Source organism: Xiphophorus couchianus, chromosome 4, assembly GCF_001444195.1.
Source record: "Xiphophorus couchianus chromosome 4, X_couchianus-1.0, whole genome shotgun sequence".
NCBI lineage: Eukaryota > Metazoa > Chordata > Actinopteri > Cyprinodontiformes > Poeciliidae > Xiphophorus > Xiphophorus couchianus.
Genome location: NC_040231.1, coordinates 24,244,216 through 24,267,838, shown reverse-complemented (window position 1 = coordinate 24,267,838; position 23,623 = coordinate 24,244,216). Strand labels below are relative to the sequence as shown.

Here is a 23,623-nt window from a genome sequence, read left to right as displayed (position 1 = left end):
AAACTGCGTGTTTCCGCCGCAATCAGCACACCTGTTGAAAGGTTACCTGTGACTCCATTTAACCGTGTGATGCCCCCCGCTGTGACTTTTAGGTATTACACCAAAACAAAAAATAAACACATACTGTACACCTAAAAAATATGATTCTAATTACAGACTGATGGTTACAAGCAATTATCTAAGTTAATCATGATGATTTTACATTTACAGACAATAAAACATGATATTTAAGATTTGAATATTACATGAGACCAATAGAAAAACATTTTCAATACAGAAATGTATCCTTTAAAAGTATGCCTACATGCATACTTACCATCCCAGACTAGGATAATAATCTGGGTGTAATGTAAGACATTTTAAAGAGCAATATTGCATGTTTGGTTTATATACTTTATATATTATTGTGCAAGTCTTTTTTTAACTCCTCTAAGAGGCCGCAATTTTAGCCGCCAGGGGTCAGTGATGCACCACATATACTCTGAGACTGAACCAAGAAATGACAGGGAAATGGGAAGAAGATTAAAAATAAGTGGTAAATATATTTGAACAGGAGTTTAAAAAAAAGCAACCCCCCCTCGGATTATGAACATTCCCGCATCTAAGTAACATTGTTTTTGGATGATTGCTAGATATTTTTAGTGTCCATTAGGGATCCAGTAGACTGAGTATTTGCTGCTGCACTTTAATCTCAGGAAAAGCTCCGCGATTTCTGATTTTGGCAGGACTTGTGTTTTTCAAGGCCGCTGAGGTAAGCAGAAAGCAGGAAGCACAGTCACCGAACAGAACCAGGCCAACATCCCATCATGCACTGCTCAGAGACAGATCAGCATCGCGATCTGCAAAACGATCAGTAATGTCAGATAACTCTGACTAGGTGCAAAATGACTAATATTTTCACAGGAAACAGAGAAAACTGAATTATATATTTATACTTGTTAAAATGCGTCTCTGTGTATTGAGATGAATTATCATCGCAAGTTCTGTTGGACAAACTTGTGGCCATAATTGATGTGATGTAAAAGGCAAACACGGAGACCCGACCATTAATGTGCGCAGGTCTTTAAGTAGGGCAGCAGCTAAATCTGTTTCCTCCTAAAGCCTGAGCCTGAGAAGCAGATTGGCTGCATGAAAACTCTGCACCCAAAGGGAGTGAAGCGACGGGATGCACTTTAATCTCACATAAAGCTCTCATAAATCAAAGGGATATTAATGGTGGACCACATCATCCAAATCACATGCCTTAATTCTGCAGATAATAATTGAATCAAAACAAAAGGATTACACAACATGCTCCCTCTGCTCCTCACACTCAAACCTCCACACACCCAGAACATGAAAAAGGCACAACGAATAAAAGGTGTTATTTATTTATTTATTTATTTATTTTAATTCTTCTTAAAACTAGCATTTACTTGGTGCTGTCTATTTTCACACACAGTATCCTTGAAATTTGACTTTGACTCCAACTACCATCCATCTATCCTTTGTCTTTTGCTTCATTGGGGTCACTTGTGCAGATGACTTAACCTGAGAAGTTCACACTACCCTCACCCCAATCAATTAGGCCAAATCCTCTGAGAGAATCCATTCCCACACCAGCCAGAGAACACAGTCCAGGGTCTTCATCTGGTTCCCAGAGGAGGCATCCTAACCAGATGCCTAAACCACCTCGACTGGCTCCTGAGGAGAAAGGGTAAGGCTGTAAACACCAGCCTTCAGAAGGCAGGGTGTCCTTATCTTATCTTTTGTTCATGGAGCAAAACAGTATTTCATTGTTTTTTGTTTTGTTTGTTTATTTAAGTGCCTTTAAATCACTGAGACAGATGCAAATGACCGAACATTTTTAATGAACACCTTTCATCCAATTACCACCGGAGAGAGGCACCTTTGCAGGGGTAAATGTGGATAAGTGGATAAGTGGATACACAGTGGATAAGTGGAGGGATTTTTAGTAGCGTGTCCTGATGTTTTCATATGACTTTGTGGTTATTGTGTGAACACCACCCTGCAATGGTCTGGCGACCTGTTCAGGGTGACCCCTCCTCTCGCCCCAAACGTTAGCTGGAGATAGGCACCAGCACCCCTCCCTACCCCACTAGGGACACGGGTGAAAGAAAATGGATGGATGGATGGACGTGAGAACACCAACTCTTGGGAGCACCCTGTTGGCTCGGTTTGCTTATGCCTCTGGCTGACTGCACACTTTCATTGAGTTTAAAAAATAATACCAAAAAAACCCCCTAAAAAACAGTTGGGTCCCTGCTCTGTACTCTTGTTCTATTTTGGCCCTCCTTGGTAAAAGTGATACTACTAACTACTTTTTTCCCCCATATGTTTATGACAAAATGTCCAAGATCAAAATATTAAATACAACTTCTTTTAAACACTCCTGTGAATATATCAGATTATATTATTGATGTAATCTTTTTCCACAACATATAAAAGAAGAAGAAGCGGGTGGGGGAAATAATAATTCAAGTTACAATTGTTGAGAGGGGCAGCTTAAGGTTATGGAAACCGACCAGATAATATGATGTGCGACAGCCCCTTCAAATGACATCAGATGAGAGAAAGTTATTAAAGTAAAGCAGCCATAAAACTGATATAATTTATGTTTCTCTTTGCTTATGTGGCTAATTGCTGCTCTAATAGCGTTTGTTATTGACAGTTCAGTGGAAGATCTACAAACATGACGCAGATTGTGGGTGACGCACGAAATGGGCGTCTTTTTGTTGTTTGCTTTTTTTCCTGGTCAAACGCTGCAAAAAATGTTTCACGTAAGTAATTGGATCTAGTTGGGGGCTGTTGTAAAACGGAACGACAATTTAATTGCAGTTACCTGCAGCACAGCAACCTGGTATAGATGCATTATAATTGTGGTATTCCTCATTTCAGCGGGTTTTAAAAGCAAGAAACGCGTTTGATGGTGCAAATTAGTAAACTGAAATTCTGGACATGACTTGCGTTTTTTTTTTCTTTTTTCTGAATCTTTAGTGTTTCTAATGCATCGCGTTTTAGCTCTAACTCTGAAAATAGGTTAACAAATACTATTCATAATGCAGCCAGAAGAGAGAGGGAGTGAAACTTGCGCACTTCTTGCAGTGTTCATCCCCTCCTTCTCCTTTGTCTCCCCCCCCCCGTCTCCGCCCCCTCCTCTCTGATGAGGGGGCAGGTCTTGTTGTAGTGGGCTGTATTACTGCCTTGGCAGGTGATGCTGCAGCTCACACGGGGCTGGAACAGCCTCCTTGCTTATCTGCTTTTAATTAGACAGGTGACCTGCTTTCAGCACCACCGTGCGTCAACAGCTCCCGACAGCGCACATCTTTTTTTATTCCCAGCCTTTACCCGCACGGTGCGTCTAGCATCCAGAGCTGCTTCGTCCCCATCAAGCGCAGCCTTTCCTCGGCAGTTTCAGCACCGGGTTCTGGAGCTGTCCAAGCATTCAGCACTTCTTTTTTTTTTTTTTTTTTTTTGTTCCTCAGGAAAAGAGATCCCCCACCAGACTCACTCACTCACGCTGATAGGAACTGGTTTCCTGCGCGCTCCGGAGTAGATCATTCCAAGGATGGCGTCAAAACGCGTTGGCCTTTTCGTGCTTCTCCAGCTTCTTGTTCTGAATGTAGTGAGCCAGACATCTGCCTTCCCCACACCTACAGCCTCAGCGGATGGTGAGTTCGCGGGAACTGGGGCACCATTTGATAGCCAGAAATGTGCGCAGTCGCTTTTAAGATTTGCTTAAAACTTCCCAAAAGTACCCCGAAACGCTAAATGGAGCGTATAAAGAAGCATAAATAAAAAACAAAAATGCTGTAAATTGTGTTTGGTGTGCTGGTTTATTTCCCTTTCCTGTTTCGTACGTATAGTCTAAATACAAATTAAATATACTTGTCGTGTAACCCTAAGAGTTGAGCTCCGTGCAACTCGGTAGCGGCTCGTGGTGTTTTTAATGCGCCCTGTCGCTTTAGGCCGCTTGCGGTCTATTTTCGCCACAGTTTAATCTTTTGTTTGATAATCCGATTAAGCTCTGCCTCTGGTGGAGAGTTAGGAGGGCAGAAACCCAGCAGATCACGTCAACCTGAAAGGTCATTTTTCAATGAAGCGACTTTAAATTATATCTCCAGTGAATTAAAGTTCGTAATTAAATCATCTGTACGGTTAATATATTCTGCTTTCGGCCACCAGTTTGAACGCTTACAGCTGTGATTTCGTTGCAGATAAAACTGTGTACAACAGACAGCTGACAGAAGAGAGACCTTTACAGGAACAGGTTGGTGACGTCCCTTTTGTCAGCTCATTTTCTTCTTTTAATATCCGACCAAATGTGTTTTATGGTCACTTTTCAAACAACCTGGGGATTTTCTTTTCTGTATCCCTACAAACATTAATTATCAAGCCTCATATCCTGAGTGACAATCAATTGTTTGTCCTTGCCCAGATTGCAGAGGCAGACAGCGTGAAGGCTGTGGTGCAGTCAGCAGGTAAGAGGACACCTCGTTGCCAATCAATTGATGACTCTGTTTCCGCCTGCTGTGCAGATTCAGGTTGCAGCAGCCTTTCCAGTAATGGAGCCGTCATCTGCGCCCTTATTCACTGTTGTTTGCTTCTCCTTCCTGACAGAGAGCAAACAACCCGCGACCTCCAAGGACGCGGAGTCAGAGCAAGGCGACGACTTCACCATGCTCAAGTCTCTGGCCGACGGCCAGAAATCGAAAGAGGCCCCGGAAGGGCCGGTGAAGAAGGGGGATCATCAGTACGTCCCCGACGAATCCGATTCGACGAAGAGCAGACGTCTGGCTGACGACTACGACTCCACCAAGAACGGGATGGACTACGGCAAGTACCGGGGTATCCGCAGGCTCGACATGCACTTCACACCGATTCTTCTGTTCCGTTCATCCATCAAAACGCAGAAAGGAGCGCTTCCCCATTAAAACGATGCTGCACTTTGTCTCCACAAGTCACTGACACAAGTCTCCAGTCTGCGTCTTTTGTCTTGTTTTTGTTTTGTTTTTTTCTTCTCCGTCATCAAGGACAGACCCATAACGCTGGCTGCTGCCTCTATCCGTGTGCTGGCAGGCCACCAGGCAGACATTTTAAGAAAGAGTAGGAGACACGTGGGGTATAATGGAGTTGAGCCGCAACGGAAAGAAAGGAGTCAGAGACAGGACACGTGAATCCAGCAGAAACAAATGATCCTCTTCCTCCTCCTCCTCCTCCTCCTCCTCCTCGACTCCGATGTGGTGAAAGCTGATGCTCTGTCTTCCACGACTCTGCAGAATGCGTTCATTGCTCATGTAGAAAAAATACAACATCTTTATAACGCCTGTCTGTTTTTAAGCATGCTTCCACATAAGAGTATTTAATATAAATTGTGACAACACAGGTAACTCGTAGTGAGTATAAATGATGAGGAAAATGTTTTAGTTTGTTTCTTTAATGAATTAGGATAGAACCCCAGACATTTAGTCCTTAAAATGTCTAAAATCACATACCGGTGCATCACATCCTACGTTTACTATGGGAACATTTTTAATGAGAATTCTCTTACTTCTTCTTTTATTTCATACATTTTGTTTTGAGCTGCCTTTACAATCAGAATTGGTTTTCCACCTCTCTAAGTTGAGATGAAAAATGTTTCTCCTTAGAGTCTAAATGCATTTTTGTATAGCTTCTGTTATATGTGTAGCTATTTTTTTGCTTAAGGAGTCAACCAATTTTAATTTCTGTTGCTTAAGTGCAAATAAATTACTTTCTGATTAGGCATCAACATGCAAATATTCCCTAATAAAATAAGTTATATTTATGGCGTTCAAATGTTTTCCACATCACTTTACATTTACACTCACGTTAGGTCTGCCCGTCATGTTATCTAAGAGCACCCTCAACACCTATCATCATTTCAAGGGGGCCCACATTTACTGCAGTCTGACCTTTGACGCCCTCTTAGAGGTCAGGTGACAAACCTTGGAGCAGCATCACTTCCTCTGCTCCTGCCTTCGATCCAGCAGAGGCACAAACCTTTTTTCTTCTCCCCCGCTTACATGTGGCAAGCTCAGCAGTCAAGATCTTTTCAAAGTGAGCCAAAAATAGATGGAAGGAAACGTCTCACTTATGATTTAACCTGCACACACGGACAAAAATAATCTGGCTCTGCTCCTCGTTTACACTCGGTTTTGGACGGCGGGGAGCAGCCGGCGCCGTTATGCAAGTGTCAGACTGTCGCAGTTGCACATTTGTCGCTCGGGATTGCCGTGACACGCCGAATATGAGAAACACTTTTTTTTTTTTATGTGTAAAGAAAATAATTCTGCTCTGCGGGGCTGAAAGGAATGACATGGACGGTCTCTCTTCACAGATGACCCAGAAAGCTTCCGGCAGGTTGACGGCACCCCGCTGACTGCTGAGGATATCGTCCAGAAGATTGCCAACAAAATATACGAGGAGGACGACAGAGGGGTGTTCGACAGGATCGTCTCCAAGCTGCTCAAACTGGGGCTGGTAAGCGCCGAGCTCAACCCCGCCCTCTGAAACTCGTATTGAGTTGAGCCCAGCGGGTCGCTTGACATTTTCCCCCGCGGGGGCTCGCTCCACCTCCCTCTGCACAGCCTCTACTGTCACTATAGCAGATGAAGATATGTGTAAATTGCATTTATTGTTCCACGAGTTCAGCTGTGAATTAGTTTTTTGTCACTCGATGGACAGCTTGTCTTTGCCCTCTCTGTTGAAATGAGGTCACCGATCAATAATTTGGACTCTATCATCACAAACTTTCTGTTATTGTCTGTTTTGTTTTTTTCTTCTTCTCTGTAGATCACTGAAAACCAGGCGGATACTCTGGAATACCAGGTGGCCGAGGCGCTCCAGGATCTCATCACCAAAAATGCGAAGAATAATGAAGTCGAGGACATGGACCAGGAGTCTAGGGGAGAGCAGGACGACCTGGGTCCAGACACGGTATGGCACGAGACAAAAAAGTCATAGTGATGGTAACAGCTGCTAGAATTTAAAACCTGCCGGGCTTTTTTTCTCTCAGGACGCATGGGAGACACCCAGGCGGCGTTACGATGAAGAAGACGATGACGAAGTAGCCAACAATGACGGTGAGATTGCGGACGAGGTGGACAGGGATGTGGAAGAAGACGTGGACAACAGCTGGGACAAAGAGAAAGAGGAGGGCAACGAGGTGAACCCTGAAGACGGGCTCCAGGACCTGCAGTACTTCCCAAACTTCTACCGCCTGCTCAAAAGCCTTGATTCAGGTGAAAACTCAAATCCTCCTCACAGAAGATTATTTCATTTTAGTCATTAGAGGGTGAGTCAGGGACATTTGTTTCAACACAGAAAAGGAAGTGTGGATGATAAGACCACTCAACCACACACACACACACACACACACACCCAGGCACTCCAGTGAGATCATTATCGACACTCCAGTTATGAAGAATTCAGCGGTCCAACGTTTTAGAACCATTTTCATCCATCCATACGTCCGTCCTCATTTCTTCCTGCTCTCTGCTTTATTTCTCCAGAACAAGACGCTCAGGAAAGAGAAACCCTGATCACCATCATGAAGACGCTGATCGATTTTGTGAAGATGATGGTGAAGTATGGCACCATCACTCCAGAGGAGGGAGTTTCATATCTCGGTAAGATGTTAAAACAATAATTTGGAGGTTTAAATTTTAAGGTACTTTATCAGGTTGTTGAATCATTATTCCACGTAAATGCTTTTAGACTTTGATTGAACAGGTTTTATTGCGCATGTGGTCGATGTGGAGCTCAATTCTCTTGGGGCGTTACAGTTTATTTTAGTTAAAACCATCAATCCATCCTGTTTTTCATAAATATGATGCTTTGTGTTTTTGTGGGCGTTAAACCCAGGGCGGCATACCATGAGGGGCAACATGAGTGCTCCAAAAACAACAAGGCAATTTACCTGTTAGTTATGTCCCAAATTTGTTTTCTGTTGTCCATTTGCACATCATGAAGCTTTACCTTTACCTAATTTGAACCTTGCTGCTAGATTTTATTTTGTTATCTCTAGTTGACAATCTAAAGAATTTAAACCTAATCTTTATTGTTCCACACTGAACACATTTCATTCTAAACACAATTTCAGATTCATAAAACCTTTTTTCTGTTTGTGAAAACTCATAAAACATGTTCATTATAAATTTATTTGGATTCCGACCACCTTTAGATCGAGACAATCACTCGTGGCCGCTCCTTCCAGTCATGTTATCTCATAGCTCCAGCTACAGTTTTAATACTTTACTGGAACGGCGTATAAGCGAGGATTATCCTATTACTGTTTGGTTGCTGTTCTGTTTTCCTTGTAAGAGGACATGTTCAGCCTTTCAGCGACTTTATGTTGACAATAATATCTAAGTGATTTATTGCCAGACATCTTTTGTTAGGGGATAACAAACTACGGCTGAATTTCTCCATCTTATAAAAACATCTTATAGTCTATTCCAAATTTAAATAAAAAACTGAGGAAAAAATACAATATTTTCAACTCTTTTACAGTGTTTTGCACTTCTTGATTGGCAGGTTATTTTAAAATCGACTCAAACATTTGGGGTTGTGTGAAAAATCTCTCTACATACAAAAGGTATATGTGTGGAATGCTATGAAATGATGTGGCAACTTTGTTGCTCAAGCTTTTTTGACATGGGGCCTTCAGCAATACGAAGGATTTCAGATTTAAACTTTAATCCATCCAGTGTGCATCCATTTTATCCATGTTTTGTTGTTGTTGTTGTTGTTTTTTGTTTTTTTTTCTGTGTGCTGTTGGTCTAAAGCAGTCGAGCGTAAAGCCAGTGAAGGCAGATAATAAATGCCCAGGGGCTTCCAGTATGACCAGACTGGTTACGTTATGGGCATCAGTAGCCAGTGGAAAGGTCAGCCACCTTTCACAGACAGCACAGGCGTCATCTCTATGTCCGCCTTGGGAAATCCCAAACTCACCCGGTCCTCTCTCTGTGACATAATCCTTCCCTCAGTTCAAATCAGCCTCCAGTTGAAAAGAGAAATTGAAACTTAAAATTAGCTAAAAGAAAGAAAGAAAAAGAGAGAGAGAGAGAAGTTTTGATTAAATGATTAGCTCTTTTAATCCCTTAAATTATATTAATTTCATCTCACAATATTTAGGAGAGAAAAATAGAGGTTCAATATATATATCAAATTTCTTATTGATTTTTTTATTTAATTAATTGATTTTAATTGAATTTATTTACATTTTTTCATTTTGTTTTTTAATTCTATCCATAAATACAATGTGATATCTAATAGTTCATATTGGTTTTTTTCTCTTTTTTTATTTAAAACGTAAATAACTTGGCCGCCATGTTTCCTTTCCACTTCTGCTGTTGACATGAATGAGATGAAAACAAATTTAGCTCCAAGTTTGTCGCCCACTAAGGCTGACCCGCTGCGTTTAGCCTTTAGACGGATTATTCAATTCTCCTTCAGATGACCGTTCCCAACAGATGGCCTTTACTGTCTCAAACTGCTGCTGCGCTAGCCGCTACAGAACATAATCCACCATTAGAATAGATGCAAGTCTCCGTGGCAACCGGGCCCCAGCATCCTCCTAGTCCAGGTTATTATAAAGCAAGACACAGAAAATGATTTCCTCCGTCTCCTAGCGACATGCACACGCCCTTCCTCCTCTCTCTCTCTCTCCTTCCCACCCCTGAACTGGCTGTGATGTTCCAGTGAGTCACAGCAGGTTCACCACTGAGTACTCAGAGCTGCCAATCATCTCTAATCTGGCAGCGGTTGATGCTGCTTGCTTCAAGATGCAGCCAGAGAGTGAGCGAGATGCAGAGGCAGGAAGCATGGGAAGGGAAAAAAAAGAGTGGGTTTTTCTTGTTTGTGTGTGCCTCCAGGTGTGAGGAGGTGGACGGTATACATAGAAAGAGCAGAGGAAAGTGGGCTGATTAGATAGTAAGAAGAAGAAAACACAAGAGAGGAAATTGGAAAACATTTCAACGTCAACCCTTGTCATGCCCTCTGTTTGATCTGTAAAATAAAAAGACGCACGCAAAATTCCTCACAGTTGTGGACCCGATCAGAAAAACAAAACTACACCTCTGGTCTCATCTGCATTTTGTCCTCCAAGCATTTTACCACAAAAACATTTTCTTTATTCAGTATGCAGAATATTAATTAAAGCAGCTCAGGTGGTAACATTTGGCAAACAGTTTATAACTAGCAGATATTTCTGCTCACGTCAAGAGGAAACCAATCAACACTGCAAAGGTTCTCGGAGCTATTTAAAGCAGAAAGAGCTTTAATCTGTCTGTTAACTGTTTATGTAAAGCTTTTAAATGATGAATTAGAAGACTAATGGGAAATCAACACAGAGGATGACTTTAGCTGCATTTATCCCCAGAACATCTGCTTCCTTTATCTTTACGCGTAATGTTTCCCGCCTTCGTTAATCCAGAGAGGACCTGTTGTCCTGTCCAGCCATATGATCTGTGTTTGTCTCCTCGTTTCATAATCGCTCTGCAAATACATAATATCCCAACTCCCATTACACGTACAACACAACCTGAGGATTACTAGATGAATTCATGCAGAAATGTAAACATTTCTAAAACAAACAGCAGCATTTGGTGATGTTAAACAGGTCCAGCACACATACAGATAATTAAACCACACATAAATTATTCCTATAAAGGCCTTTTCTTTTTTTTTTTTCAGTTTTTTTTACTCTGGTTGAGATTGCTAATTAAGCCACTGGAAATGAGAATGGGGGAGGAAAAAAAACCCCCACAATGTTATGTTTATGACTGTCGTCATGCTCCTGAACCTCATATTCGTTAATGAGAGCGAGGCTTTTTCTCATGATAATAACCCTCTGAGTCACACAGGAACAGCGTGAGACACCGAAACGGTCAAAAGGCGTCCATTCATCGTCCGCAGAGAGAACTGACCGACCGCACTCGACCGATGAGATCTGAAAGTAAATGTTTGTTCTCTTCTGTCCACCTGCAGAGAACCTGGACGCTATGATCGCCATGCAGACAAAGAACAAGCTCGGAAAGTCCCTCGTGGTCCCGGACATTTCGGGTCTTACGGGTAACGTTTTCCTCTTGAATGTGTCAAACATTCTTCAAAGTGATATCTTTTAGGTTTTCAAAAAAGTTTTCAGTTTTTGTTGCTGAAAACTAACAGAATTCAAAAAAGGCGCATAAAAAGACCTTTATAACTTTATCCTAAAAACTTATAGTTTAGTAAATTGGCCCAAGCTGGATAAATATGTATATAAAATTGCAGTTGTTAAGAAAAAAACGATCAATTGTTCTTTTCTTTGGTCAGAAAGGAATTATATAGAAATAATCTACATAGTTAGATCATTTCTTTGGCTAAACACTTTCAAAATGGCTCAAAAGGCTCATAAGTAACCTGCAATAAAATAAAGTTGTTTTACATCTTACCTGTTTTTTATACTTTGCCTTCCACATCTAGTCACACCTTCGATCAAAATGTTAACAACCTTAGAATAGATTATTTTATTGCATAATAGCAATCTGAAAGTTTTTGAATAATCCAATCTCTAAGTATATTTGCTCAAGGACTTGAGCACAGGCCCTTGAAATAATAAGAAAATAGCTAAGCAATTAAACCTACATTTATGCAACAATTAAAAACTTTAAATGAACTGGAATAAATCAGACTGAACAATAAGGCCAGGTAATTTTTCCAACACAGACAATGACGAGGATAGCAAGAGAAGTTTAAAAAATGCACTAAGTTCATTTTTTTTCCGTTAGATAATTATTCCACTGCAATAAGATTACTTTAACTCAACGTTATGTTGGTATCAAAAATGTAAGAGAAGAGTGAATCCAAGAACATAAAGGAAACACTGTAGGGAGGGGAGGGGTTATTTGAAAGGCTATTTAAGGACGGAAGCAGCTAGCTCCTTGCAAATCAGATAAAATTAAGATAAAATGTCAGATAAAATGTCAATTCACTGAACAATCACCAAGTGTTTCCGCCAAGAATTTTAACCATTTTTGTGTTTTTATTCTGCTTTAGGGAAAAACTTTGATGAAGATGACAACACCAAATCTGAGACTGCCAAGATGCAGAAGGAGTACGAGAACCTGAAGGACTCGACCAAAGAGGAGCAGACGTCAACCGAGACCAGTCAGTCCACAGAGAAACCCTGACGACCACCAGACACACGTGTAGCATTTTGTTCTATGTAGCCAGCTAAAACTCTTTGACAGTTTCAACCTTTTTTTTCATTTCACGAATGACAATGTCCGGCCACATAATTCGCGTGACTCATTCTTTGTGTTTTTGTTATTGTTCTTTTTTTTTTTGTTGTTGCTCAAATTACAATTTTATTGTTTTTTTGTTTTGTACCTTCTCATCTCTCAAATAAATATACAATTTTCCAACAACAACAACAAAAAAAAACCCCACAACAAATCCTCACCACTTCACTTCAATTAAGTAAATTATCATACTCAGTCTACCACAAAATTGGTTTCATTGCAGTGAAAACCAGTTCAGACGTTTTGTTTTTCACAGCGGAGCTCCTGGGAAATAAACAGTTCAGGCCAATCATAATTAAGCCCCTGCTCGTCTCTGAACTAGGCCAGTCCAATAACAGTCACCGGAAAAGCTTGTCACAGCCTCGTTTAGTGTGTGTCCTGGCAGACTGCACACACTTCACACACTGCACGTCAATATAATCCACATTTCCACCCAGACAGAAACAGATAAAGAACAAAATAAAACGCAGACTAGGGTTGTCAGGTTCATCAATTACTGAATAGAAAACTGACTGGCTGGTTTTAAAGTCTGCAGTGACTTGGCCTATTTAAGTTTTATCCAAAAAAAGAGAGAAAACGTCTGTATTAATGATTTGATCTGTGCCTAAATTAAGAATATAACTCTATATATTATATTCATCTGATGAGGCTTGCTTTTTGATACCGTCCTTGCAGCCGTTGTGTTTTCTGTGCAACTGGGGAGAAAAAGCAAAGAAAGCATGAGGGTTACATTTTTAATATTATGAATAATTTATAAATCTACTATACTGTTTTACTAGCTGGTAAAATTAAGGTCCTTGCCAGTTTCACAGCCTTGGCAAACAAGAAAATGTCTTTCAGGGATAACAGCGCTTCAGTGAGGGAAATATCTCACCTTTGTTCTCCGTTTCTTTGAAACCCCAGATCAGCCAGGCAAATCGGAGAGCTATCTGGAGGCCATCAGGAAGAACATCGAGTGGCTGAAGAAGCACAACAAAGAAGAAGGCAAAAATGGTGAGGGATTTTTTCCATTACAGGAAAGTTGATGATGCAATCTTAGTCCTGATTCCTTCATCTTGCTGAATATCATTGGAGGTTACATGAGTTTGCTGATGTAACACGCAGAAAAAGGTCCTTATTTCCAAATCATCGCTTCTTCAATTTTCATAAACTGCCTCATCTGGGGCGTAGGAAAATCGGCGACCCTTATTATCCCCTATTTGCATTTTAAAGAAGCGTGGCATTTTAAAATAAATGCTTCTCTCCAGATCTCATCAATATGGATCATCCCTAATCATGCTATCCTAATTGCTCCAGAAACAGCTGCTTCCTCGCAGACAAAACACTTGAATCTGCTTCACTAAAACACCAATGATACAGTAGCTGAAAGGAAAGGCGTTATTCTCTGATGCTGCTTACTGTCAGCCTTGGCCTGCAGAGCAGTAAAAACTCTTGGAGCGTCTACGGTGAGGCCGGATACAGTCGGACGTCGCCATGTTGCAAAATCAATGCCCTGCGCTGCTTAATTAGGCAGAGGGGAGTGAATCGCTAATGAGTTCTCACCATTCAGATCTATGCGCGGCAGATGATCTCAGCGTGATATCTCAGACAAGAAAACAAAAGTTCAGGGTCCGTGAGATTTATCCGTACAGTATGTTTCCTTTGTGCCGATCTGATCCGAGCTCAACAACAAGGATAAGAAGGTGAAGACAGAGGTATTACGGATTAGAACCAAGTTTGACCCAGATTCTGGCTTCCCTACTAAACACAGGAGAAATAAAAATGACAACAACAAGAAAAAGCAGAGGGACTCTGAAAGTGTGGTGCTGAGGAGGAGAGGGGGCCTGGGAGGCCAGATCAGCAGGGATGTTTTGTTGGGAGCTCATCTTTAACCTTGCCCTAGATAGGACACTTCATTAGCATTCAGGAGTGTGCAACGGTTGTCCGGGACAACTGGGGGCTCCCCGCCTTCTTGCCAGCGGACCGAGACACACAGATAATGGTGTAAGAAGAGGCACACACTGACAAAATGTATCCAATCACCCAGTTTTCCCATGATCAGGCTCCATTTAGGACTAAAATAAAGCAGCATGAGGGTGTCCATTTGTAGCTCATTCTGCAGCACACTGAACTCCTCTTTGAAGCCCTCGTCCTTGTTCTTTTTTTAGGAGCGAACAAAGCCGTCGCGGCTGAAAACAGTGTCATAGAAACAGATTTGGATCCGAGCCATTTGTTGTGTTTACTCTACCAGAAGCCTCCATTAGGACGATCTCAGCACTCACACATTTGTGTGTGTTAATGAGTTCATATAAGTTCATCCGCACGCGGGTGCGTACGCCTACACTCTGTAAAGATTAGCCAGAGGGAGCAGATGGACACACACGGAAACATCCTGGCTTTTGTCACTTGGCTTTTACGGCCCTGGTGACGACGACTGACGCCGCGTCTAGTCGCGTCTTTTGATGTTTTTCCACAAGCCTCGGCCCACAAGTGACTCTAACCCTAAAGCGCTGCAACGATCACCCCACTGCAAATGCTGGGAGGTCGCAGAGTGACCTTTTAGCCATTTTCTATTCGTCCGCTACTAGTTTAGTTGGAGTCTATGGACCTACATTGGGGCCATAAAGTTTGTTCAAAAGAAAAACTATTTCAAACTGAAAAAAAAAAGTATTTGAAATGAAAAAATTAACTCAAAATAAGATTCGAAACTGAAAAAATATATATTTTGAAGTTGAAAAGAAAAGGATGGGAAACTGATTATTTTTTTCCTCACTGTGATTATTTCATCTGAAACAAACTGAAAACAAATCACACGTTAGTAGGGTTTAATGCATTTTTTAAAAAATATGTTGCGGCACGTGATTAAGATGTGCAAAAATACTTCAAATGTACTTTTTTATTGCAGTGAAATAATCTCACTGAGAAATATAATCTCCACATCTAGCTAGAAAAAATTTTTGGCACCCGTATTGTTAAAGTTTTTCCACATTACCAATAATGTATAATAAGGTTCCAGTCTTTTATAATGTTTTGTACTTTTGGAGCAGAAAAGGGAACTTTGAACATTTCTTTGACATGATCCCTCCACATCATCCAGAATCTAATAGGTTTTCTATATAATTCAGGTCTGCAGACTGAAGAAGGTTGATTTTTCATCTGGAGAATTATTTCTGCGTTGATTTGGCCGCATGCTTTGGTGGATATCTTGTTGAAACAACTAATGAAACCCAATTTGTAAGGTTTCACTTTAATATTTTCAGGTATTTCAGAGTTTGTGCCCTCCAGCAAGAATTCCCAGGGCATATTGAAGTCCACAACATCACAGATTTTCTGCCATACTTAACAGTGGGCATAAGGTGCTTTTATTTGCATTCACCTTCGTTTCACACCAAACCCACCTGCAGTGTCATTTATCAGAAAGTTCAACCTTTGGCCACATTTTGCGTGCAGGAACCTTTTCCGTGCTCTGTTTCCACAATATTTACAAGAGTTAAATTATGTTACCTGAGCAACGACTGTTCAAATACGCCATTAAACTGCAACTACAAAGCCTACGTCATAGTTGTAGCTGCAATACTGGAAACCCGACTGCATTTGCTGTAGACACTTTGAGACACCAGATCAATTTAGAGTTGATGTTGGATGCTGTGTGTGTGTGTGCAGTTCATAATGCTTCATGTTATGGATTTTCTCCCAGCACTGAATAGATGTAAGGAAATTAAATGTAATTTTTTCCCTCAATAATCATATTTTAGCATGAATGCGAATAAAATGATCTATAACAGTATTTACATTTCAGAAGCATAGCTTGGCGATCATCTTGCAGCATGACTTTCTCATTAGATGGCTGCAAATCTGGCATCAGACAAACATCCTTTGACCCTAATCCTCCTTGGACCTTGTTTGGGTGTGGCATCTCAAGGGGTCCCCTAACCACAGCATCCTTAATGAACCTGCTGTGAACGTCCGATTATAAGCCGCCCTCATGTGCTACTTCTCGTCCCTCCAGATTATGACCTGTCCAAGCTGAAGGATTTCATGGACCAGCAAGTCGACTCGTACATCGAGAAAGGAATCATCGCCAAAGACGAAGGAGACACCATAAAAAGGATCTACAGCAGCCTGTGACAAGATAATCCGTCCAAAGTCCGTCACTAAGATCTCCTACAAGAACACAGATTATCTCAAATTATTTTAAATTGTATGATAAATTACCTGCAGTATAATCAAAACCCAATTTCCCAGATGTTCCAAAAATGAACCAAAATTTAAATTTAGTCTCAACTAAATTGAAATGTTCACCCGAAAAATCCTTTCATAAGGAACCTGAATACGTTGTCACATCACACAGTGAAGTCTGCGAATGTAATTGCTAGAACCGCATTGCAACAATAAATCCACAGATATCAAATTATACTAATGTGTAAACCTGTCTTAGTCAGCCATACTTATCTTATTTTCCAGCGCATATGTGAGATTTTATGTATTCTTGCTTTTTGTTTTACCATAATTACGTTTGTGACGTTATGATGTCTGTGCGCCTTGTTGCTACCTTTTCTTTTTCCTGTTCTGCTGTAATCCACCTGGGGCCCGCTAGGGGGCGGTGTCGCAGTCAGTAATTCTCTCTGTACGTCTCTACTATGTGTTTTACGTCTCCATCAACGTAGAGGCAGATGATAGAAGTATTTTTAAATGTAAATATTTGTGGATTTTTTTTCCTAAAGTTGTAAAAGCAAATAAAACATTGCCTTTTCTTTATATGTGGTCTGCATTGTGCTTGACTACAAAACACCTGATGAAAGAAAAATATATAAAATGTTTGTTTTTCTATTGAGTCTTCAATAGAATCCTTTAAAGTTTATAGAATAGCTCATTATTATAAACATTGCATTTTTGTATCATAAGTTATGACATAAAAACTTTATGTCTTACAAAAGCTAAACAGCCTTTAGAACTATTACTGTCTATGTTACCGTTTTGCTTTTATTAATATTTTCTTGAACCACGTTTCAAAATTTTCATTAGTTTATTTTCAGTAAATTTTTTTCTTATTACTTTTGTCAGTTTCAAGTTAATTCAGTGACCATGGTTGGTTTTTTGGCCATAAACAGAGCGGTAGCAACATTGTTTGACTGCATGTGTAGGTCCATCTCTGGGTGGCTTGAAAAAAACATAAGAACGATTTGGAATGGCCTAGTCAAAGTCAAAACTTACATCCAAGTGAGATGTTGTGGCGCAACCTTAAAAAGCACATTAATGCTTGAAAGTCGAGTATTGTACTCACAGGAAATCATGGGAAAAGGCTACGGCTTACCAGCTTAAACGTAAATTACAAATTTTGCTGAAAGACAGATTTTCCCTGAAAATATTATACTATTATAATATTATTGTTTTGAGACCATTTTTACTAACATAATGATAATGGCATAATAATGCAAGTTCGCTCTCTCAAACACTAATAAACTTTAATTTTGTGCAGAAAACGCTACACTGGAAGACATTTTAAATTATCCAACCAAAAACAATAAGAAAAAAGGAAGTAAAAAACCATCCACAATCAAAACCTTCAATAAAATTAATTAATACGTCTCTGTAAACAAAATTGCTCTTCAAAAAATATCAGAACGCAGTTTTAATTTTGTCACGCAATTAATTAACTGGTTATTGCGACAGGCTTCAACGCAAACAACAAATATAATCTTTAATCTGTGGCTAAACAAATCGTGCGTTTCCCAACCTGTCTTGTTTAAATCCAAGTTTTTTTGGAGGCCTAAACCAAACATAAAATCCATCCGCTCCTCCAGATAAAAACACACTTCACATGTCGTGGTATGGCTTAAATACATATTTATTTATTTCCGCAAATACAACCAAAGAAGTTTAAAAGCACAATAAAACAGCTGTTACAGACATGTTGTCCACACACATAAATAATGCATTCACACTTCAAAAATAGAACTCGCTTTTTCCGACACAAACAAAGACTTTGATGAGGCAAATGTGTTCAAAGGCTTGAGTCCGTCCATCACCTCACTTTAGCAGGATTTTGCTCACGCAGGGAGAAAACACTGATGAGAAAAGCTTTGGCTTTCCAATGATTGGTTTCTTCTGAGAACAATTTTTTTTTTTTTTAAAAAACATCGGGGGCTTTTATGGTGCCTAATCTCAGCGCGTCATGTCTCCCTGTGAGGACGAATGCGGCTGGTGTGCTCTGTACAACAGCTTCGCGTGAATACGCTCAGGAAGCAGATGAAACGGTAAAAAAGAAAAGAGGAAGAAGAAAGAAAAAGAAATAATAAAACAAATAATTACCATCTAATAAATAAGAAGGCAAACATGACACTTGTTCAGCAAGATGAACTGAAACGGATGAGGTTGTGTTTATGGTCGCATGAACGGACTGCTTCCCTTAAAGCTCATGGTATGACGTTTTGGGGGCCGTGTCGTCCTCCTCGTTGTTCCTAAAAACATACAGACAGACAACATGTTTACAGATATGATCGGAGGCTTAAGCACAACACGACAACGTGAACTCGTGTCTTTCTTTCTTTAGTTTTAAGTCAGTGCACGTATTTGAATAATAGGCAAACTACCATTTATGAAAAAGCCATTTCAAAATGTGCATGTGTGCCATTTTATAGATGTAAATTTCCAAAGTGTCCCAATGAGAAGGACATTAAACTTTGCCTGGATTGAGTAAGGTGGAAGAAACTTTCAGTAAGGTTCATACAGAAGACCTTATGAAAGTATTCACACCCCCTGAATATAATGACACAAACTTTAAACTATTTCTTTGTATGGATTTGTCTTCTGCCCTCTCCTTATTCTTAGACGTTCAAACAATCTGCTGCCACCAGCTGCTTCAAGAGTCTGTCTGTGTCCGTACCCATTCCACCGTAAAACGGAGAGTACGACCCCAACTGCAAACTTACCAACACACGGTGGTGGACGCAAATCTCCACCAAATCATTTTACAGTATGACCTAGTCATTCACAATTACGGATTTTATTGAACAACAGCAAGATGAAAACGACAACTGAAAGAAAGCCTCAAAGCTGAAGCATGTAACTTTTATGAACAATGGTTTTTTTTATTTACATATTCGTTCAAACTGTCACTATGCTGCAACAGTACAACATGAGACAGATAATCAAAGGAGAGGGTGTGAGCAGCACATACAGAAGGGTGACTGACAGTGCAAAGACCCTCCTCCTGGTTCTGATTGGCTGTTTCTGACTGAGACCCGTGCAGAAGGATGCAGAGGAGCTCATTTTTTCCACAGATTATCTGTCTCACACTATACAGTCACAACATGGAGACAGTTTTAACAAATACAAAAAAAAGTCTTTAGAAAATTTGCTAAACTTTAAGAAAACCCTTTAGCAGTTTGCCATCAGCCATGTTTGCTCACAGAAAACATGGAGAAGATTTTGCTCTTGATTCCCAGAGTCGACAGAAAGATATTCCTTCAAATTCTGACACACGAACTACATTGTGTTGGTGTAACACATAAAACATATTAAAGTTTGTGTTTGTAATGTGACGAAGTCTGAAAAGTTCAAAGAGCATGAATACTTTTACAAGGGAGCTGATTCTTCATCACAATCTTTCCTCAGAAATCCGATGGCCACGGCCCAACGAGTTGCGTGTCCGTTAAGATGATCCCTGCTAGAAACTGCAGTTCAGACTCTTATCTGAGCTTAGTGTGCGATTGCCAGAAGTTCCACTCGGCACGTAAGAAAAGTAAAACGTCATCAGAAAAAGGGAGGCTAACACATAAGGCACTGTGTGCTGCAGCAGCCAGACACCGTGTTATGCAACTGTCAGGTACTTAGCAGGAGATTTAGCCTCGGCGTGTTCTCCTCGCCCCGCGTGTTGAGACAGAGGGCCGCTCAGCCGCAGAGCTGCACTGCATGCTTTCGTCCATGTCAGCTTCATAGTGGACTGAGTCACGCTGCATACTTTATTTCCACTTCAGCCTCACTCAAAGTGGTTCAGTCGGTCTGTTATCGTCAGAACGTAGCGCTTCCTCTAAAACACCAGCGCTGTTTCGGGCCCCAGCGTTCAGGTTGTTCCACCAGGTTTTGTTGTCTAACGAGTAAATGAGCTTTTAGCCTCTGTGTGTTCAGGCAAACAGAGGCGTGCGTCATTGTTTCCACACCATCCTAGGGCAAACACAGGCGCACATTGCATCCCTGTTTAACTTTCCTCTTTTAATAAAATAAACCATAAACCTCAGATTAACTCGGGGAGGAATAGTAGTGATTGCTGCTTCTTCCTTCGTGACAGACTATTCTGCAAAATCAACTTTCTTTTAGACCTGATGGGAAGCTTTGGAAATATGAAAGCTGTAGTTTGGTAACCACTTACTTCATTATTTTTACTTTATGTTTCTGTGCTGCATTAACAGGAATTCCTGGTTCTCAGACACTGTGCCAAGCAGAAAAACTGTGTATTCTAATATTTATATAACAAAAACACTTTTAATCTAATCATCTAATATTTACTTTTAAGAACATTTTACATGAGGATTTCTTTCATTCACATATAGTGGATCTCAATATCCGCAGTTTTTTTTTTTTTGGAACATGACTCCAAATTATTTGCACAAAATCTACATAGTAGCTCATTTCTTTGTGTAGTATATCTAAAATATTTGAAACAAAAATTCAGGACAGGAAGCTGAAAAAGTCTAGGGGCTCATATGCATTGCTGCCATTTGCAAAGTAGCCAATCCAGAAGCGCCATTCATGTGTCTTGGTGCTGATTGGCTGAGATAAGGAAAACTTCTGTGGCAATGCCAAGACATTTTCCACTGTGCGTATTAATGTATAGTAAGTTACATTTGGTGTTTGAACTATTAAAAAAGGCAGCCATAAGCGTTTGTAGAAGGCGTGTGAAGTATTTGTGGATTTTAGCTTTTTGTGGGCCGCTGATAAAAGGTCTGTTCTGTAGAAACAGCACATTTTCTACTGAGCCAACAAGTTTCCCAAATAACAGTTCCATTTAGGCTCAACGGACCAGAACAAGGCTCCCACAGGGATCGTGCCAAAATAGGAGGGTTTCCAACAACACTGCAGTACTTGAACATTTGTCAGCCTTTATCACACCAAGAAGAACTGGTTTGTCTCAATTAGTGTTTCACGAAGCAATACTCAGTCAACGGTAACGCCTTAAACAAACGCTCTGATGTGAATTTGTCAGATTTGGACGGTTAGAGAGGGCATGATTCGTGAAACGCTGTAAAACAGAACCTGAAGCTCTTGCAGCGAGGCCTGAAACTGCGACGACTCACATCAAAGAAGCTGCTGCATCATGAGGGGAGGAGGGCGACTCACCTTACTTCCTCTTCCTTCAGTCTCTGTGCAGCCTGCTTTGACTGTTTGATTTGCAAGTCCAGTCTGTGCAAGAAGTCTTTGGCTGACAGCTCCTCGGGCTGAGGCTGAGGCTGGGGGGCGTTGGAGTTCTCGGGAGGCGGCGATGAGGGGGGCGAGGGTCCCTCGATGTCCTGCGTCACAACGTGGGGTACGTGCGCGTCCTGGTTTGCCGTCTCCCCGTCCCCGTCAGGAGACTCCAGAGACAGTCCGTTAAAAATGGAGCGCTTCTCTGACACCACGGGGATGTTGAGGCTGTTCCTCAAGAAGATGCAGTCGTTGCTGAACAGCTTGTTGGCTCGTTTGATTTGCTCCATCTGCAAAATGAGAGTGAAATAAAAAATAATAATAAAAATAAAAAAACACAATGTTTGGGTTCAGGTTTTTAATAGTGATGCTTAAAACAGCATCTTAACCAACTGAATCAGGCAACATTTTCTTGATGATTGGGCAAGGAACTACAATATGAGTTGTCCCCTGAATGCATCAAAACCAAACACCCATAACTTTTTTCTGAGTTAGAGACATTTGCTTTGTTGTATGCACAACTGGAATGAATTGTTGAATAAAACTAAATTTGCACAAATAAGAATAGGAGTTCCAATCTCTGGATCTTAAAATTAAATTGTCACTTAAAATGCAGATTTAAAGGGAAAGAGGAAAAATGACCTGCCGTGTTTGTTCTGAATGTGAACATCTCTCTCTGTAGGTCAGCTATAAGAACTGGCACAAACACAGAAACTAAGTGTAAAATCGAGAACTAAGATCGTGTTCGCACCAAGTGAGGGGAAATTACAACCGTGGTAGAGCTTCCTGTGGGAAATAGTGCTCAAAAATGCACCTAACCACAGTCGCCAACATGAGTGCAGAGGGGCTTCACGTAGGACTTTTCTGAGCTCATACTGTTGTGCACTGATGACTTTAAATTGATGCATTTGGTGAATAGACACACTAGAAGAGCTCAGGCGCAATTATTTCAAAGTGATGCTGTGGCTGGTTGCTGCTTATGTGTCAGGCGGTCATAATTACCGTCATGTTTAGTTACAGTGATGAACATGAACGCAGCAGGGCAGCAGCCTTACCGTCACACCGTATTTGAGAGCAATCCCCTGCAGAGTATCGCTGTCTGTAACCCGATGCTCTATGTATTTCTCCCCCAGGGACGCAGTGACGCTGGCTGTGCTTCCGTACGAACGGATCTTGGTCCGGGCCAGGCTCTGGGACAGTTCGCTTTCGGACTCGGAACCCGACCTGGACCGCGGGAAGATGGGCTGGGCAAGTCGACCTCCTCCTCCATCCCGCATCGGCAGGACGGGAGAGAACTCCGCCATCTTCTCTCCTGAATAAATAAAGAGGGCAGATACCTCTGTTTGTCTTAAAGCCCCGGGTGTCTCTCTGCAGCCGAACTACAGCGAAGGTTTAGGCGGCAGGAAGAGCTCCATCCCGGGTCACTGTGGGCACGTCCACCCTGGGGAAAAGACGCATGTTTAGGGGGAGACAGCCTCACCGCTCCCCTCTCTAGCGTAGATCCGCTACGTTGATCGTTGTACGTCCAGAGGGAACGTCGAACTTCCGGTTAGGCTTTCAAAATAGTTCTCAGATCGTTATCAGAAAAATTACATTTACCCATAGTATTTCTAACAATGACATGACTTCTATATATATATATATATATATATATATATATACACGCTGCGTCTTATATATACACAGTACAGACCAAAAGTTTGGACACACCTTCTAATTCAATGGGTTTTCTTTATTTTCATGACTATTTATAAGGCAATAAATCCCACTTATTAACCTGACAGGGCAGGTTGACCTATGAAGTGAAAACCATTTCAGGTGACGACCTCTTGAAGCTCATCAAGAAAATGCAGAGTGTGTGCAAAGCAGTAATCACAGCAAAAGGTTGCTACTTTGAAGAAACTAGAATATAAGGGGTATTTTCAGTTGTTTTACACTTT

General features: G+C 41.0%; 2 protein-coding genes across 4 annotated transcripts; one reads left to right on the top strand and one right to left on the bottom strand.

Annotated features, from left to right (window-relative positions):
- Window positions 1–3,206: 3,206 nt before the first annotated feature.
- scg3 (secretogranin III) lies at window positions 3,207–16,695 on the top strand. 3 transcript variants are annotated; one of them, XM_028015125.1, is made up of 13 exons: window positions 3,207–3,355; window positions 3,486–3,671; window positions 4,218–4,270; window positions 4,439–4,481; window positions 4,621–4,848; window positions 6,359–6,501; window positions 6,814–6,957; window positions 7,037–7,262; window positions 7,533–7,649; window positions 11,011–11,094; window positions 12,058–12,168; window positions 13,206–13,295; window positions 16,291–16,695. In XM_028015125.1, exons 2-13 carry the CDS (start codon window positions 3,569–3,571, stop codon window positions 16,407–16,409), a joined length of 1,461 nt encoding a protein of 486 aa, XP_027870926.1. In that variant the 5' UTR covers window positions 3,207–3,355; window positions 3,486–3,568; the 3' UTR covers window positions 16,410–16,695. The 3 variants fall into 3 exon arrangements, with proteins under 3 accessions (XP_027870926.1, XP_027870925.1, XP_027870927.1); XM_028015124.1 differs by having other exon boundaries at window positions 3,232–3,671; XM_028015126.1 differs by having other exon boundaries at window positions 3,235–3,671; window positions 4,621–4,836.
- Window positions 16,696–18,111: 1,416 nt separating this feature from the next.
- lysmd2 (LysM, putative peptidoglycan-binding, domain containing 2) lies at window positions 18,112–23,216 on the bottom strand. The gene is made up of 3 exons (XM_028015792.1): window positions 22,739–23,216; window positions 21,621–21,973; window positions 18,112–18,742 (listed from the first exon to the last, which is right to left on the bottom strand). Exons 1-3 carry the CDS (start codon window positions 22,985–22,987, stop codon window positions 18,691–18,693), a joined length of 654 nt encoding a protein of 217 aa, XP_027871593.1. The 5' UTR covers window positions 22,988–23,216; the 3' UTR covers window positions 18,112–18,690.
- Between the last annotated feature and the right edge of the window lie 407 nt (window positions 23,217–23,623).